This window comes from Leptodactylus fuscus, chromosome 4 (genome assembly GCF_031893055.1).
Source record: "Leptodactylus fuscus isolate aLepFus1 chromosome 4, aLepFus1.hap2, whole genome shotgun sequence".
NCBI lineage: Eukaryota > Metazoa > Chordata > Amphibia > Anura > Leptodactylidae > Leptodactylus > Leptodactylus fuscus.
The window spans coordinates 185,219,741-185,236,972 of record NC_134268.1 but is presented as its reverse complement, the minus strand read 5'-3'; the positions used below and the strand labels follow the sequence as shown (position 1 = coordinate 185,236,972).

Sequence of the window (17,232 nt, the reverse complement as noted above, 5' to 3'; positions counted from 1 at the left end):
TGTGAAAATGTCCATTTTTCACGATTGTCTTGCACCTGTTTTAATGGATCCCTAATACATTTTAGTATATGGAGGGATCAGTGAAAAGGGACAGTACAACATGACTGTCAAAATAGGCCCCATTCACACGAATGAATTTAGTGCACTCGATTGTGATGTTCCAGTGAATATAGGTTAAGCCTAAACCAAGTCCTTCAGTTCTCTATTGGCTTTAGAATCCTAAACTCTCCTCCTATTATTTAGAATGTTTATATAGTTAAAGGGCATCAATATAAAAATCTTAGAAGATGCCTTCAGGCTGAGGCCCCAAGTTGCAGAAACACAGCTTTTTTTGTTGCAGATTTTGTTGCGTTTTTGTTTTTGTTTTTTTTTTTAGCCAAAGCCAAGAATGGTTACAGATGTTACAGAAGTTCTTATACTTCTCCCTTCTGCTCAATCCACTCCTGGCTTTGGCTTAAAAAAATGCAACAAAAAAAAGGAGTTTCCGCAACTTGGGGCTTTAGCCTCAAACTGTTTGTCTCTTACTAAAGGTAAAGATTTGGATAATAGTATATTAGAGAACTGGAATATCTGCTATATAGCAATATTATGTACAAGAAACAGTATATTGCGGGGGAACCTGTATACCCGCTGTGCATATGACCTGAGACACTGAGTTGTCCAGCAATACGCTATCAATCCCCTGCAATATCTATGCCGCAACTTGCTGGCTCTCTGGCGGCCTCTAGTCACTCAACTCCAGTGATATAACCAACGAGCACAGACACTGGCCACAGCAATGACATCAATGGTGCAAAGCTGTCACCACTACGGCCCCATGGATATCATTGTGTGCAGTGTACGGGTCAGGAAAAATGGCACAGATGACACATGGATTGGTATCTGTGTGTCATCCATTGAAATAAATGGGCCGAGCCCAAATATGGATAGATCTAGAACTTGCTCAGTATTTTATGGCTCTTCATTATGGTCCAACAAACACTATACCTGTGTGTATGAGCCCATAGTAATGAACACATCTGTATTTTGATCCACAATGGCGGATCCAAAGTACGATAGTGTGCATGGGGCCATGTTTATGTCCACCGCTTTAGTTTTAACCCGATGGATAACTAATGCACCCCAGAATAGTCATTGGAGTCCATCGGTACCTATCTGTAGGAGGTGAGAGCTACAGGGATTGGCTGCAGCAATACTTGTGTCGAAACATCACTGCAACAAGACTAGAGACCAGGCAGTGTCAGTGCAAGAGATCAGTGATGGCGGCCTGTCATTTATGTCCACCATTCTGAGTTAGCCACATCTAGTTGTCATTTCCATTGACCACCCTTAGTAGTCAGTGACTGGTAAAAGGTTTAGTACAATTAGTATTAATATGTTCCTTGAAATATCCCTTAAAGCAATGAGTGCTGCTACATGGAGCCTCACTGGTGTCACCACACACAAAAGGACATGCAAGCAAATTAAATTCTCTTTTTATTGACTGGAGACTATGGGGCTGTGCCAGCACAGCTGAGTACATACACCTCAGCCCAGCCCGCCTACTAGTCACATTCCTGAGTGACAACGTCTCAATCCTGCCCTTCCCAAGATGGCCGCTAACTCCAGCAGGGCGTAGTACAAGGACATGACGTAATCACGCCAGCGCGACGACTTCTCCGCCCATTCAGACAAGTCAGTGGCGGGTTTGATATCCTGGAGAGAGGAGTTCACTCCTAGATCTGCTTATCTGTGAGAGAGGAGGACGGTAGAGACGTAAAGCAGTGTACGGAGTACGGAGACGCCATGATTAGTACTGGATAGGGAGAGGTTGGAAGGCGGAAAAAAAAAAAAAAAAAAATGTTGCGCATGCGCCTGCAATGTACTCGACTTCTATAGTGAGTACAGTAAGGAGAAGGGCCGCCCTCTAGTGGCAGCTCACATGACTGCACATACATTTAACACTTGCTGCAATCTACTGTACATAGGTATGATAATAGTATAAGGAGACATTGCAGAAACAGATCTTGTATCTTATGCTGTACAATAAACCTTACCAAGCATTTACTGACTCCTCTAATATAGGAGGTATATAAGTAATTCCTACTCAGGCTGGGGCCTGTTCTGCTGTGTATTCTGTACGAGGAGACGTTACCATTATTACAGACTCAGCATGCAGATTAAATAAAGATTATCTGTCCAATAACGCTGGCTTCACACCAGCGTCTGGTCTCCATTCTGAGGATGGAAGCCTGTCAGTGTCCAGCCGTGAGCGCCGGTGAGCGTTTTATGCTCTCCGCAGCAAAACCGTTTTTTTTTAAAGCTGGACACAAAGTCCTGCATGTCCGACTAAAAAATGTCATGGAGAGCACAAAACGCTAATGGCCAGATACAAATGACTGGGTTTGAAAAATGCCTGCAGGTTTCCGTCTCCTGCTCAGTTTCGTGCAGGAAACAGAAACCTGCAGAACGGAGACTGGGTGCAGATGTGAACCCGGCCTTAGAGATGATTATTTAACAAGTATTAATTATTATAACTATAGCAAGGTGTAAATTGCAGGTTTGCTGGTTAAAGAAGGCGCGTCGGCCAACAGGATGTTTTGAGAGTTATTCAGCTTTCAGAAACGAACGACAAATAATAGTAATAAATTTTATTTATATAGCGCCAACATATTCCGCAGCGCTGTGCAATTTGTAGGGTTCAAGTACAGGCAAAAAGATACATAACAAAGAAAGTCATTTCACACAATGGGACTGCGGGCCCTGCTCGTAAGAGTTTACAATCTATGAGGTAGAGGAGGTGACACAAGAGGTAGCAGGGGCGGCATTGCTTATACAGAGGTCAGACACTTTTGTAATAGAGGTTACTGTCATTACACAAATATAAAACTGTATGAGCCGTCACTAGTCGTGTCCTGTAACATGTGGATGGTGCATGGACATATAAAGTTAGTCTCAGACGGCATCATATCGTGTGGGGTAATGCGGGGGTGTGAACAGAGGATTTGTTTTAGGGATTCCAACTACATTAGAAATTGCGATAGGCCTGTCTGATGCGTCTTTAGTTTGCGTTTGAAGCTGTAGAAATTGGGAGTTAATCTGATTGTCCGGGGTAGAGCATTCCAGAGAAGTGGTGCAACTCAGGAGAAGTCTTGTATACGAGCGTGGGAGGTTCTGATAATAGAGGATGTAAGTGCTAGGTCATTGAGTGAACGGAGAACACGGGTTGGGTGGTAGACAGAGATGAGGGAGGAAATGTATGGAGGTGCGGCATTATGGAGAGCCTTGTGGATGAGGGTGATAGGTTTATATTGTATTCTGTAATGAATAGGCAGCCAATGTCGTGACAGGCACAGACCCGAGGCATCGCTGTAGCATCTAACCTGATAGATGAGCCTGGCTGCTGCATTCAGAATAGAATGTAAATCCAGCTGTCACAAGAAGAGGTGGATCATACCCTGAAGTTCTCACAGGGCTTTTCCTCCTGCATTTGTTTTGAGAGAGAACAATTACAAAATACTGTCCAGATGGTACGGAGTGGATGGTCCGGCGGGGACTAAGCGATGACCCGACATGTTGGAGGTGCTCTACACATACAGGAATGTACTTATACTTGTGGTGGACCTGTCTAATGATAGAAGATTTTTGGAAGGAGATCGCTGACCGGATCAAGCAAATCACCGACGTTTCCTTTACACTAACGCCTGAGACTCTCTTCCTGGCTCAACCGAACTCAACATATAAGCCGACACAAGACTTACTCACCACTCACTTGTTAGCCACGGCTAAACTGCTAAACCCAAGATATTGGCTACAGACTGTAGCACCTCCTCTGACTCTCCTGGAGAATACAGTCCATGAAATTGCCAGGCTTGAAGAATTACTTAGCTGGACTACGAGACCACATGATCGATATGTCAAAACATGGAGCCCGTGGCACTTATACTGGAAAAAGACTCACTGCCTGTGAAGTCCAATACCATCCTGGATCACCAATAGATCTACCTGTCCCCTCCCCCCATCTGTTCTCAGTTTCTCCATTCGGCAGCAGTGCCATATAACTCAGTCTTCTAAACCTTTGCTTATGTGACTAGTCAATATATATAGTTGTACTTATTATTACGACTGATATAGTGCGAATACACATTTCATCTTTATTGTTATGCTTTGTGAGATGATATACTCTACATTACTTTTCTCTGTTTCCTTCTTAATGTAAAAACCCAATAAAAACCTTTGGAATAAAAAAAGTTACAGTAGTCAAGGCGAGAATGAATCAGAGCGACAATAAGTGTCTTTAATGTATCTCTGGTAAGGAAAGGGCGTATTCTGGAGAGGTTTTTGAGGTGGAAATTACACGAACATGCAAGTGATTGGATATGAGGGGTGAAGGAAAGGTCAAAGTCAAACACAACCACGAGGCAGTGGGCCTGCTGCCTAGGAGTTATAGTAAGGCCTGAGACTACAATGGATATATCAGGGACAGATCTGTTAGATGATGGAAACAGTAGTAGTTCAGTCTTAGAGATTTAGTTTCAGATAGAGAGAAGACATGATATTAGAGACAGCAGAGAGACAGTCGCTGGTATTCTGTATGAGTGCAGGGGTGATGTCCCGGGAAGATGTGTATAATTGGGTGTCATCAGCATAGAGATGGTATCTACAGCAGTGCCAAATCCTCACTGTTCCCTTGTGCACCCTTTCTTGGCTTTATTTTACTTGCTGCTCCTTGTTTCACTGTTATTTACATTCAGGGAATCTGTGAATAAACTACATTTCCCATGATTCATCAGCCTGCTCTTACTCTGTGTACTCCTCTCTTCTCCACTCTCCCGAGTGCAAATTTCCTCCTTGCTACAGAGTCTGATGTCTCACTTCTTCAGTCCGTGCAGTATTGTTCTCCTCTACGTATCTGACAAGGCAACGGGCATGGTGGTCACGTGCTGCTGTGACATTTCATTTACTGGCTGTACTGAAGGGGGGGGGGGGGTTTATTAAATTTTCTTGGGAGTCCAAATGTCAGGCACCCGTTGATCCTTAATGTTTGACCTATGACTACTTTTCCTACCTTTTAAGGTCAACTTTCTCCTGCATGTTGCTGCAGCAAAAAACGCAAAATGGTGTAACTTTTGTACTGTTACGTTCGCAGTGTGTTGTCCCAGCCCTTAGAAAGATTACTGGGCTCATATAATGGACTCAAGAAACAAGTGAGTCATCAGTTTTAGAATATATTCTGAAAAAAGACTTTTCTATTTTATAGAACATACAAACACATACAGTTATACAGATGATAAAATACAGATGGCACATTAAAAAAAAAAAATACATGAACATCTGAGTGTGAATGTGCAATTTCAAGAAAAATCCCATTTACACTTTTAGCACCCTTCGACCATGTTTTAACCAATACAATGTAGCAGAAATGAGCATGAGCCGAGATAAGTCAGTATGGTGGCTTCCCAGCAGATTCCTCTTTCACTCATTTTTAAGCCAATCCATTGCCAGTATAGATCAATGGAAGAAATTCAGAAAATCCACAGAAACCATGTTAAGGAATTCTTTATTTTTATGCAGATTGTCAGCCCTATATAGGGATCACAATGTACAGCTTTTTTCCTATCAGTATGTCTTTGTAGAATGGGAGGAAATACACGCAAACACGGGAAGAACATACAAACTCCTTGCAGATGTTGTTGAGCTTGTGTGTGTTCTGAATACCATGTGATCATCTCACTTTAAGAGGAACATAAAAGGGATTTCTGAAGCAGGTGACCCCATAGAAGTATCCTCAACCTTTATGTAACATTTATGCTGAATTCAGCGCACTGTCGGCTTTCTAGCGGTATATAAACCCGCATGTGCCCGAGGACATGAAAGGTACTCTTTAAGTTGCTACCATGATATTTCATAGCTCTCTACTACCCAGTAATAAAAACAGCAATAATAATATAGAGGGAAATAATAAAATACACTAATACATTCAGGAGTCAAAATAAAAAAAAGAAAGCTTTACATTTCCACCACCCTACACAGCGCGCACACAGATGTGTACCACCTTTAAGGGGTTGTTAGGGGAATGTAAATTAAATCTATTCTTCCAGTGACCTTCTGAAGTTGAACTTGGGGGAGCGAAAGGAGGGGGGTGTTCCAGGCCAGTTCTTACCCTGGGTCACTTAATCGAAATCAGCCTTCGACCCCCTTCCTACCTCACTTTCACAGGCACTTACCTGTGCTATGAGAGCTGGCTTTAGTATAGTCACCCCCTAGCACAATGAACTACCTGTGCAAACAAGAGAGGAGGGGGACAAGGTCTGGATCCAATCACATGACCCAGGGTTAGTAAAACCTGGAACCCCCTGGTTCGCTGGAAGAAGTGAGGTAATTTACACTCGCCAGACAAACCTTTAAGACTTATTCTTGCATCAGTGTTTTGATCAGTTTTTGTAAACCAAAAGCAGGAGCGGGTCACCACTTTTTAATGGGCTGGGGGAACCCAGTCATGCTAGCTGACACCCCAACATACAGGCACATCAAATGTGATAGGAACCGAGCAGACATTTGGAGTGAAAAAATAGGTTGTCTGCCGTAGCATATAAGGAACATTTATAACCTCTCTCTGTCCCCCCCCCCTCCTCCTCAATGTATAGAGTTTTCGGTCTGATGGTCATTGGTGTGGAATTTTTTTTTTTTAAATGTAGATTATGAATCCCATATAGGGACCATAATGTACATTTTTGTTTTTCCTATCAGTATGTCTTTGTAGAATGGGAGGAAATCCACGCAAACACGGGGAGAACATACAAACTCCTTGCAGATCTTGTTACTGGTGGGATTTGAACCCAGGACTCCAGTGCTGCAAGGCTGCAATGCTAACCACTGAGCCACCGTGTTGCCCCACTGGTGTGGAGTTTGACCTTACAGCTTAACAGGACCTATAAAACTAAAACAAAGCTAACATTGAGCTAGACTGGAAAGGAAAAAAAATAATTGTGAAGCATTGTAAGGGGGTATCCTCACAATACTGTATATGGTTTTGGCTTACAAACACTAATGCAAAACAATGACACGTGAATAAAACCTTACCTTAGCCTAAATTAGGTTAAGGACTCCCCATAAAACCAAGTAACAACATTACTGCTATACAATATTGACAGGCTGCAATTCACAATACAACCACTAGGTGGCCCCATATCTAGGATATACATCTCATGCTAATATTGAAAAATCAGGTTATTTTGGAAAGCTGGTCATCTTATGACTCTCAGGCTTTGTGAAGCCAAAAGGAAACGTAGAAAGAATAGATTTCCTATTAAAATAGTAATTGTAATGCTGTCCACCTTTTTCCGTAGATGAAAAATCTACAAGTTTTCAGTATATGTTCTTAGGATATTAGTGGTGATTTCTGTGACCTAGAGCTGACGTTGTTGCAGGTCTTCTTCAGCGCACTTTCTTTTCTCTGCTTTTTCATGATTTCCACTTCTTCTCCACAGCTACATTATTGAAAGGCACTTGAGAACATAAGATCTGGTTTGTACATAAGGACAGCCATCGTATGGACAATTCCCATCTATGTACTTGTCTTTAGGGTTAGAACAAAACCAAACCATCTTAGCAGTGGAAACAATAAACTCCGTCATCAACCTTATTTCATAAGGGCCTTGGCGAGTCTCTCCCAGAACCAGCCCTGGATATGAGGGTTTGTATAGTCGCACACGGTAAGGAAACGAAGGATGCTCGGAAATGGCTTCTTCATGGTTTTATATTTTACTGGGATCAGTCGTCTCTCACGAGCCCCTGCGGAGAGGAATAATAAATGGTGACATGCAATTATTATGTGTAACCATTTCATCTGCATATAAGATTTTTTTTCAGACAAGATTGTGCTGTACATAGGATATCTAGAGGCGAACTACCGCACACATCTCTAAAAGGGATTTTTTTTAAAAGAATTCTTTTTCTTATAAACAGTCTGGCCTCAGAAAGGAATAGCATAGGGATATTCGGAACACTAGAACTTCGGTCCTCAAGGACCCACTAGTGATTTGTAGTCCCAAATTTACCTGACAGGTTTCCATTACATTGGCCATACACATTCCAGTGTGACAGGCCAACCACCTAATGTATATGGGGGTCATCCACCCTCCCCCTACAGCAGATCTGGGAGGAGAGAAGGATATAGCTCTTGGATTTCATCATGTGAAATGCATTAGTTCTTGGGGTTAGAAGCCGCCACCAGATGTGCCTGGTAGGGATTGCCACCAGAGTTTCTGTAAGCAGACAAATTTGCCGAAAGCTCCACCAAAACTCCATTAGTGTTATATTAGGTTCACACTAGCGCTGACTCTCCTTTGGACAGGTTCGTCAGGGAACCCGAAATGGCATAGAGGCAGACCGCTAAATCTGCAGTTACATACAGAGACTGGCAAAACCCATTGACTATATTGGGGTCCATCCAATTTCTGTCAGGATAGCTGAAAGCGGTGGAGAAAAAAAAAAGTCTTCTGTGCAGGATTCTTTTCTCCAACAATTTTCCACTCTGTGACAGAGTTTCCAACAGAGACCCCGACGTAGAAGTGAACCTAGCCTTGCATGAGATTTTAGATGAGGTTTCTGTAACGGCCACGAGTATTTTGATGTGGTTTTTGATCAGATTATTCAGCCTCCAATTGACTGTTTCTCCGCCAATAACTATAGTCTCATCCCCCCCACTGTAGTTTTGAGGAACAAAACATATCTATTGAACTAATGTCGTGGTTTCCCACTGAAGTGAATAGAAACTCCCTGCAAGAGTTTGCCATGTGGATTTTAGAGCAGAAACTCTTCAAATCCTTGTGATAAAAACTCTTGTATGAACTGACTCTAATCACCTGTTTGGCCAATTTTTTACAATGGATTTTCTTGTTAAAGAGAACCCTTCATGGGTTTGGGCACAGGCAGTTCCATATACTGCTGGAAAGCCGACAGTGCGCTGAATTCAGCGTACTATCGGCTTTCTCGATCTGTGCCCTGGGTGAAGAGCTCTCGGTCCCGGTACCGTAGCTCTTCACAGTCAGAAGGGCGTTCCTGACAGTTTGTCAGGTACGTCCTTCTTCCCAGCAGCGCCTATAGCACTGTACTGTGTGAGCGGGGAGGAACACCCCCCTCCCTCTGCTCACTGTACTGGTCCATAGACGTGTATTATCAGTAGGGGAGGGAAGTGTTACTCTCCGCTCACACAGCACAGCGCGATAGGCGCTGCTGTGGAGAAGGACGTACCTGACTGACTGTCAGGAACGTCCTTCTGACTGTAAAGAGCTACAGTACCAGGACTGATAGCCCTTTACCCGGGGCACAGATCAGGAAAGCCGACAGTGCGCTGAATTCAGCACACTGTCAGCTTTCCAGCAGTATATAGAACTGCCTGTGCCCCGGACCATGAAAGGTCCTCTTTAATGAATCACATAGGCAAAACATACCTGGCCCAAGGCTGAGGGCAAATTTAGTCTGGAAATCACATTCAGCGCTCTCCAGGTAGTCATCAGATATAATAACCACCATCTTCCTACACCTGTAACATAAAACATACTGATCAGAATTTGTACTTCCCTATGAAAGCAATCTTGTGATCCACAACTAGAGCAAAGTAATCCATAGAATATTCTATCACAGACGTGATCCCGGAGAGAAATGATCTTACCTCTTCTCTATAAGCTCACTTGTTATAGACCACAAGCAAGTTCCTGGAAGAACGTCCCTATCAAACACACACAGCTTCAGTCTATGTTCAGTCTGTTCCAACCGCTTGATCATCTCCTGCACAAAGTGAATGTCCTCCTGACAGTAACAGATGAACGCATCAAAACTTTCTGGTACTTGTCCTACAGAATGAGAAAAGAAAAAAAAAAAAAGCACTGTTAAGATGATGACTACATAAAAGAAGAATACATAGCAATAAAACCTAACACATCAGGTCTGGACTATTTACCCTGGTTCAGGACTGTACAGGTTTTCAGGGTTTTTTTGGAGGATTTTTTTTTTTTTTAGGAGTTTTGAGGGCTATAACATTTATGTTTGTGGTTTTGTATGATAAATAGGGATTTTTTATTATGTTTTTATTTTTTCCTAGTTTTTTTTCTTTATTTTAATATATATGAAAATGTAAACAAAGAAAGGAGTGGGAATGTGGAATGGGATTTTTCCCCTCTCTATTGTGGTAATTTTTTGGCATGTGACTATTGTTGTTGTGTTGCTGGAGGCAGGGCTAGAACCTGCGGCGTGGTAGGGGCCTTTTTCACATTTGCGCCCTCCCATGAAGTCATAATAGACCTTTAGGGAAGCATTTTAACTTTCTTTTTTTTGGTTTATTTCTCCTATAACTGGGTCTTATACAGCCTCATACGTTATACTGGAGAGCTGATCTGGGTCCTCTAGGACCCAGCAGTTCACACAGTTCCAGGCCCCATGTGCCTGCTGGGCTACAAGCAAAGAAACATCATGGTGGCTACCATAGCCGTGCACACACATTGCTCAACGATCACCTCCTATGTGAGGTCTGATCTTACAGCTAACCTTGCAAGGACATATATATATATATATATATATATATATATATATATATATATATATATATATGGATGTATATAGTTAACAGGCTGTCTGGAACTAGTTAAAGGGATTATCCAGCCTTTAGATGACGATAAGGATAGGCCACCAATGTCAGATTAGTTGGGTTTTGATACCCAGCACCCCTCCCCACTGATCTGCTGTTCACAGCAGCCGCTGGCACCGGAACGACAGAATAAACTTGGACAAACACCCTGAAAATACTCCAGATTTATCACAATGTCTGAGACTGGTTTATGATGATATTGTCTAAGTTTATACCAACTGGCCAGAACAATGGAAAGGTGACCTAGTGTGAACCTAGTGTAATGTTTATGATCTGGGATAAGATAGGCCAACACTGGAAACCAGATAACCCTGTTAAATGTATTCACATAAAATGAGAAAATCTTGTTTAAGTGTAACTAAACTTTTAGACAACTTATTGAGTTTCTGTTTGAATGACACAGATACTGACATTGTGCAATATACTTTATTAACACATTTTGTCTCCTTTCTGTGAAGTCCTGCATCTGTTTATTCTTCCCTGGCTTCTGTACTGAGAGCTGTCCCTGCCGCTCACTCAGTAACTACATATTACACAGTCCTTACAACAAGCCCATACACCATACACAGTTACTTAGTGAGAGGCAGAAACCACTCTAAATACAGAAGCAAAGGAAGAATAAAAAGCCTATATTTCTTAATAAAGTATATTACAAATCTTATTAATGAGTCAAATACTCCCTTAAAATCAATAGTGGTCCGAACGTTTAGTTAAGCTTTAAGCAGTTCCAAACCTGATCCATCCGTACCTCCACTGCTGCCCACAGTGTCATCTTGTAAGGGAGGTGGCACTCGCTGCTGCTTCATCAGATATTTCTTACAGTCTGACTCTAAAACAAGGAGGAGAGAACAGTGTCAGTAAAAGAGAACAAAGCCAAAAAAAAAAGACATTAAATGGGAACATGTCAGTATAAAACCTGCTGGCCGCATGTATATTCTGTATAACTTGCTACTTAATTTATTGATCTAGCCTTTTTCGGCCAGGCATTATTTAGACTAGCAAGCAAGCATATTTCAATGATTGTGGTATATATACACTTTGGACAAGCGCGTGCATGCTCGAAACCACTTAAACATTTCGCAGTCATCCCTAAATGTGTTTGAAATAGATACTGCACAATACAAACTGTTAGTACACTGTGCAAATCTAAACTTTCTTGTGGCGCACAGCATACCGTGTATAAAGGTACAACCACAACCACCATTTTGCAACTTTTCAGCAAATAGGGAGTATAAACAAGAATTGTTCTGGTGGAGATCTTACTTGCCACATGTCTACATTTACAGAGGTGTCCACAATTACAGAAATGCAACAAACAATTTGTATATGCAAATTAAATAAGAGATTACAGAGATTTCGCATCCCCTTAATAGAAATTGTAAGGCCCCGTTCACACGGGGCACGGAATGGCGGATTTTGGTCCTGATTCTGATGCGGGAAGCCACGTCAGAATAGGGCCAAAATGCGCCTGCCACGGCTTCCGACAGTCGCGGTTTCCTGCTCTGGAGTAGGCCCAAATAAATGGGCCCAGACCGGAGCGTGCGGCCGCGAGGTGGACGCTGCAGCTGAATCTGCCGCAGAATCCGCCTGAAGAAAGGACAGCTCGCTTCTTTTCTCCGTGAGCAAAAGTAAGCTAGCGGTCTACATAGACCTCTATTGTGAGGTGGCGGATTATGACGTGGATTCAGTGCCAAAATCCACCCCTCCTGCCCTGTGTGAATGGGCCTAACCCAAAATTGATAACTAAGGTTGAAGCCCCACGTGGTGTTTTATAGTCTAGCAAATCCCATCCACACATTGTAGGAAAATACCTATAATGGTAATGCTGCGATGCCCAAACCGTTGCGTTTTTTTGGAAATTGAAGGATGTCAACTATACCTACAGAAACACTGGCGGTATCCCAATAGGTAACACTGAAGCAGAAAGTCCCCAGATGAAAACTCTGCGGCTGTTATGTGAAATGCGATGCAAGAAAAACGTGTTTTTTCCCACAGCACTTTTTGGCTGTGACTCGCTACGTAGTGCCTTACCCTAAATGTCTAAACCTAATCTACTTGTAGTGTATTAACTAAGCCTGCTTTCATATAGCCGTAATACAGGTGCTTTATTGCTAGTTTTATGGGTGCACTCCCTAAATCTCCTGCAGTTCATCATGTGAGAAACAAATAAGACATTCATCTTTAGTATCATTATTACTATAGTGTTATAGGTATCTCTAGAGAAGCAGTCAGTGTATTTTATGCTGAAGATTGGGTACAGAAAAGACATTTTATAAAATGTAAACTTTACAAATGTTTGGGTCTGTATGTGTTGTGAATGTTTGGTGCAACTTTATTGGCAACACAGCACCAATAAACAGCATACCTAGGTGTTGGGTGGGGGGATGTGCAAGTTAAAAAGGGACTACTATGTCTTATATTCAGAGCAAGTACAGTGTGTTGTCTTACTGAGATCATCCACAGTTTACATATAATATATTCCTCTCCTACAACCTCCATTACCGTTTGAGGTGAGGACCAGCTGAGGTCAGAGGAGGTATCCCACCCGGCTACATCTCAGGTTGTATAACAACTTTAGAGTTGGGAGGAAATCCGCATACCCAGAGGATACCCACGCAAACACGGGGAGAACATACAAACTCCTTGCAGATGTTGTCCTTGTCATGTAAACTCAGAGTAGGGGAGCATGTGCCCCTTTAGTTTGTCAGATGGGAATACCCCTTTAAAAGCATGCACATTTGAAGAGTTCCGCTAAAGCCATGTCCCTGGCATAAATAAATTCCATGCCTATGCATTTGTTTATTCCTGACATTTCCTACTATTACCTATACGGTAAAGTATATATTGCTTGTAAGACCTATTTGTCTAACCAAATCTTTTCCACAAAGCTGAAATATGACAAGCATACACAGCCAGGTAAATAGAAATCTGGGCACATTACATGTATATACAAGTAAATGTTCTCAGTTTAAGTGTCCAGTTGTAATTTGTATTATGGCCTAAGATGTAAATATACTAAACAGCCACCAAAAATATAATATATGTACAATAAGAGACAATAACCTAAAAGACAATTCACCACATACCTATTAAGGGGGCAATGTCTGTAAGAATATCATGCCTCTCCATTTTTTTCAGCAGTGCCAGAAGTCGACCCACTGTCGCCTGTGAACACTTTTTCTCCCAGTCCTCCAGGACAGCAAGAGTTGGGTTGGGAACTCTCTCAAAATTCCTGATCTCCAAATAGCTATAGTCCATTTCTTCTGCCATAAGAGTCCATCCTGCTGCCACCACAGTGTCCGGGTTCAGATACAGAGACAGCCTGTGCCTGGTATTATAGTTTAATGCCACCAGGGGAATTGAGGACATGGCCACCTCATCCAAACTGGACTCACAAGCCATGGTTCTGCACCGCAACCGGGGAGGATTAACTTTAGAAACTTGGGAAATTTCAGTCCCAACCACTTTCCACCAATCCTTTCACATCTGGATCAAGATTTCCCTGGCTTTCATTTCCAAATACAGAATCCCTGAAATGGGAAATTAAAACATCAAAAAGATTAAAACAAAATACAATAAATACTTAAAGGGATTCTATCATTAAAATCACATCTTTTATTGATCACTTGTAGGAATAGCCTTAAGAAAAGTGATTCTTCTCCTACCTTTAGATGTCTTCTCTCCGCTGCCGTTCGGAAGAAATCCCAGTTTTCGTCTGTATGCAAATGAGTTCTCTTGTAGCATTGGGGATGTCCCCAATGCTGCGAGAGAAATCTCCAGTGCCGCCTATATCTTCTTCAGGAATGGCCACACCTGAAGAAGAGGTGGCGCTGGAGATTTCTCCCACAGCATTGGGGACGGCCCAATGCTACGAGAGAACTCATTTGCATACAGACGAAAACTGGGATTTCTTCCGAACGGCAGCGGAGAGAAGACATCTAAAGGTAGGAGAAGAATCACCTTTCTTAAGACTATTCCTACAAGTGATCAATAAAAGATGTGATTTTAATGATAGAATCCCTTTAAATCTCTAGCAAAATAAAATTAAACACGTCTGCAGATACAGTAATAAACACTACTTCATACAAATCAGATAGAATTTCGGCCATATTAGGTGCACGTTCACTAGTAAAGCCGGCTATTTATAGAATCCATTGAATTTTGTTTGTCATGTCACCAGGAAATGGCAAGAAATGCCATATTTCACAAGCCACTTTACAGATGTGTTGCAACCTGAATTGGTGGGAAGCTATACACGACTAGCCTGTCATATGTGAATCAGCACATGGTAACTTGGGTTAATACACAAGTGCTTAGTCATACCGCCGCGTCTGAGCGCCATTAATGAAAACAATGCGAAAAGCTGACCAATGAGATGTTTTAAGTAACAAAAGCCATAATGTACATGTGAAATTTTTCTCTGCAGCGTAAAGAGTTAATCGTTTAGTAAGTCGCTTATCCACACAAACATTATAATGAGTTCACTAAAGCAGAAGTCGCCGCTCTCAGACACGATCGGTGTAGCTGAGCACGAGGCCCATTTATTCTGTTACTACTTACCTGTATCATTATTTATTTATTTTTTTAATGCAGATTGTCAGCTCCATATAGGGATCACAATGTACATTTTTTCCTATCAGTATGTCTCTGTAGTATGGGAGGAAATCCACACAAACACGGGAAGAACATAAAAACTCCTTGCAGATGTTTTTCCTGGTGGGATTCAAACCCAGGACTCCAGCGCCGCAAGGCTGCAGTGCTAACCACTGTCCCACTACTTACCTGCAATATCACTGACTAGACGGGAAGCAAAACCAGGTAACAATCTGCACCAACCTGATATTTACAATACTGCTTGCATCGTTCAGCTGTATTCACATGCTGCAGTACCGTTCCTTTTTTAGTCATGAGTTTATGATATCACAGAAAAAAAACATGACGTTACTGCAACGTGTAAACATTGCCTAAGGCCCTAAAGGTATATGTCAGTGAGATATGTCACTGCAGACCTTGCTATGGAATACAGTAACCTACTACGCTAAACTTGTGCGCAGATCTTTAGCATTATTGTTGGTCTTTTAACTCTTTCCCACACTGCTCTGTATATTTACAACATGGTGGGAAGTTAACACTGCAATCCCTAATAAATCAGGTACTTGCTAAACATCTGACCCAAGAGCAGTGTAGTCCTGAACTCTGGAGGATTACAGACGTCCATTGTTATGTTTTTCAAGTTTTTATTACATTGTTAGAGGGAGTTCACGCGGCCGCAAAATAATGCAGCGTATACGCTCCTAACTCCCTTTGAAATGAATGGGGGCATTTTGAGCGTGTCATCTGCCGGAACGTGTATACGTGCCAGATTGTGCTCCACTTTCCTCCGTGTGAACTCACCCTTACCCTGTAGATCATTGGTCCATCTGAGCAACAAGATGCCATGAAATCTGGAGGAATATAAGCCTGTCTGATCTAGAAAACCTCCAGGGCTTGTAGCCATAATACAGACACATAAGGCTGCACAATGACTTTGGCCATGACTCCTGTTGTACAACCAAAGATTGCTGCGTCGCCCTGTGACTCAAGTAAATGTAGTTACATTACGACCCAAGGGAGCTAGGCAAAATATCCAGCACCGCTCTATTATTTTGTGACTAGAAGTTGCCGAGTGACCCCAATTCACTTACATTAGCGAAGACGTCGCAGGACACAGCGATCTTTGGTCGTGCAATAGGAGTCGCAGTTCTGCCGCTTTCGATGACTTGTCCTGCAGTGACGATGTACCGTACATGTCCATGTGACCCCCGCAGCCAAACACACTCCTCAGTAGTCTTGTTCTGTACATGGCGGCACCACTGCTGTGGACGGAGATTGATGACGGCAGTCACATGTATGTATGGCACATCATCACAGCCACAAAACCTGTCAGGAAACCAGAGCGGCGGTGCTGGAGGGGCAGACATATTACTTAGTGAGGTATTTTGTCATTTTAGAACATTTTTAAAGAATCCTGGACAATCCCTTTAAGAAGGCCAAATGCAAAGAAACAAATAGAGGACAAGTCATAGAGAAGATGGTACAAGTGGCATCAACCTGGGTAATATTACACCATGCCTAGGACCATCCTACACCCCATATGATGTGCTGCGCCCCCATTCATCACATACTAGTCAGTACCCTGTGCCCAGGACGGGTGGGCACCTCAGCAGGCACTTGCCCCATTCCCAGCACAGCCTAGTCCATGTCCCTGGTCTTCCCTCAGTCCATGTAGCCCCCGGCTATACTCACACTCACTCTGCAGCTCCTTGTCTCCCTGTCACGGGCTCACAACTTGAGAAACTTCGTGTCAAAACGAAAACTGTCCGGACCGGGACGCGCCCACTAACAGCCATAGGGGAGGGCAGAGTGCAGTTATACGTAAAAAAGTGACTGAAACTGAAGACTACGTGGCAAAAAAAATTCCTCCGTGCATTGTACAAAATATGTTATAAAGAGGACGCCTTATTCGGGCACCCGTGACTTATGTGACGGCACTCCGGCACCCCCGCTCAGCGACATGGACTCGTCTCAGTTGCAGGAAGTAGGGAGTAAGTTTGACTAATATGTGG

The 17,232-nt window shown here is 42.6% G+C and overlaps 1 protein-coding gene across 2 annotated transcripts; it reads right to left on the bottom strand.

The window, feature by feature from the left end:
- Positions 1 to 5,287: 5,287 nt before the first annotated feature.
- MYD88 (MYD88 innate immune signal transduction adaptor) lies at positions 5,288 to 16,984 on the bottom strand. Of its 2 annotated transcripts, none has more exons than XM_075269841.1 (6): positions 16,913 to 16,984; positions 13,714 to 14,157; positions 11,361 to 11,456; positions 9,656 to 9,836; positions 9,435 to 9,526; positions 5,288 to 7,773 (listed from the first exon to the last, which is right to left on the bottom strand). In XM_075269841.1, exons 2-6 carry the CDS (start codon positions 14,027 to 14,029, stop codon positions 7,622 to 7,624), a joined length of 837 nt encoding a protein of 278 aa, XP_075125942.1. In that variant the 5' UTR covers positions 14,030 to 14,157; positions 16,913 to 16,984; the 3' UTR covers positions 5,288 to 7,621. The 2 variants fall into 2 exon arrangements, with proteins under 2 accessions (XP_075125942.1, XP_075125943.1); XM_075269842.1 differs by having other exon boundaries at positions 11,376 to 11,456.
- Between the last annotated feature and the right edge of the window lie 248 nt (positions 16,985 to 17,232).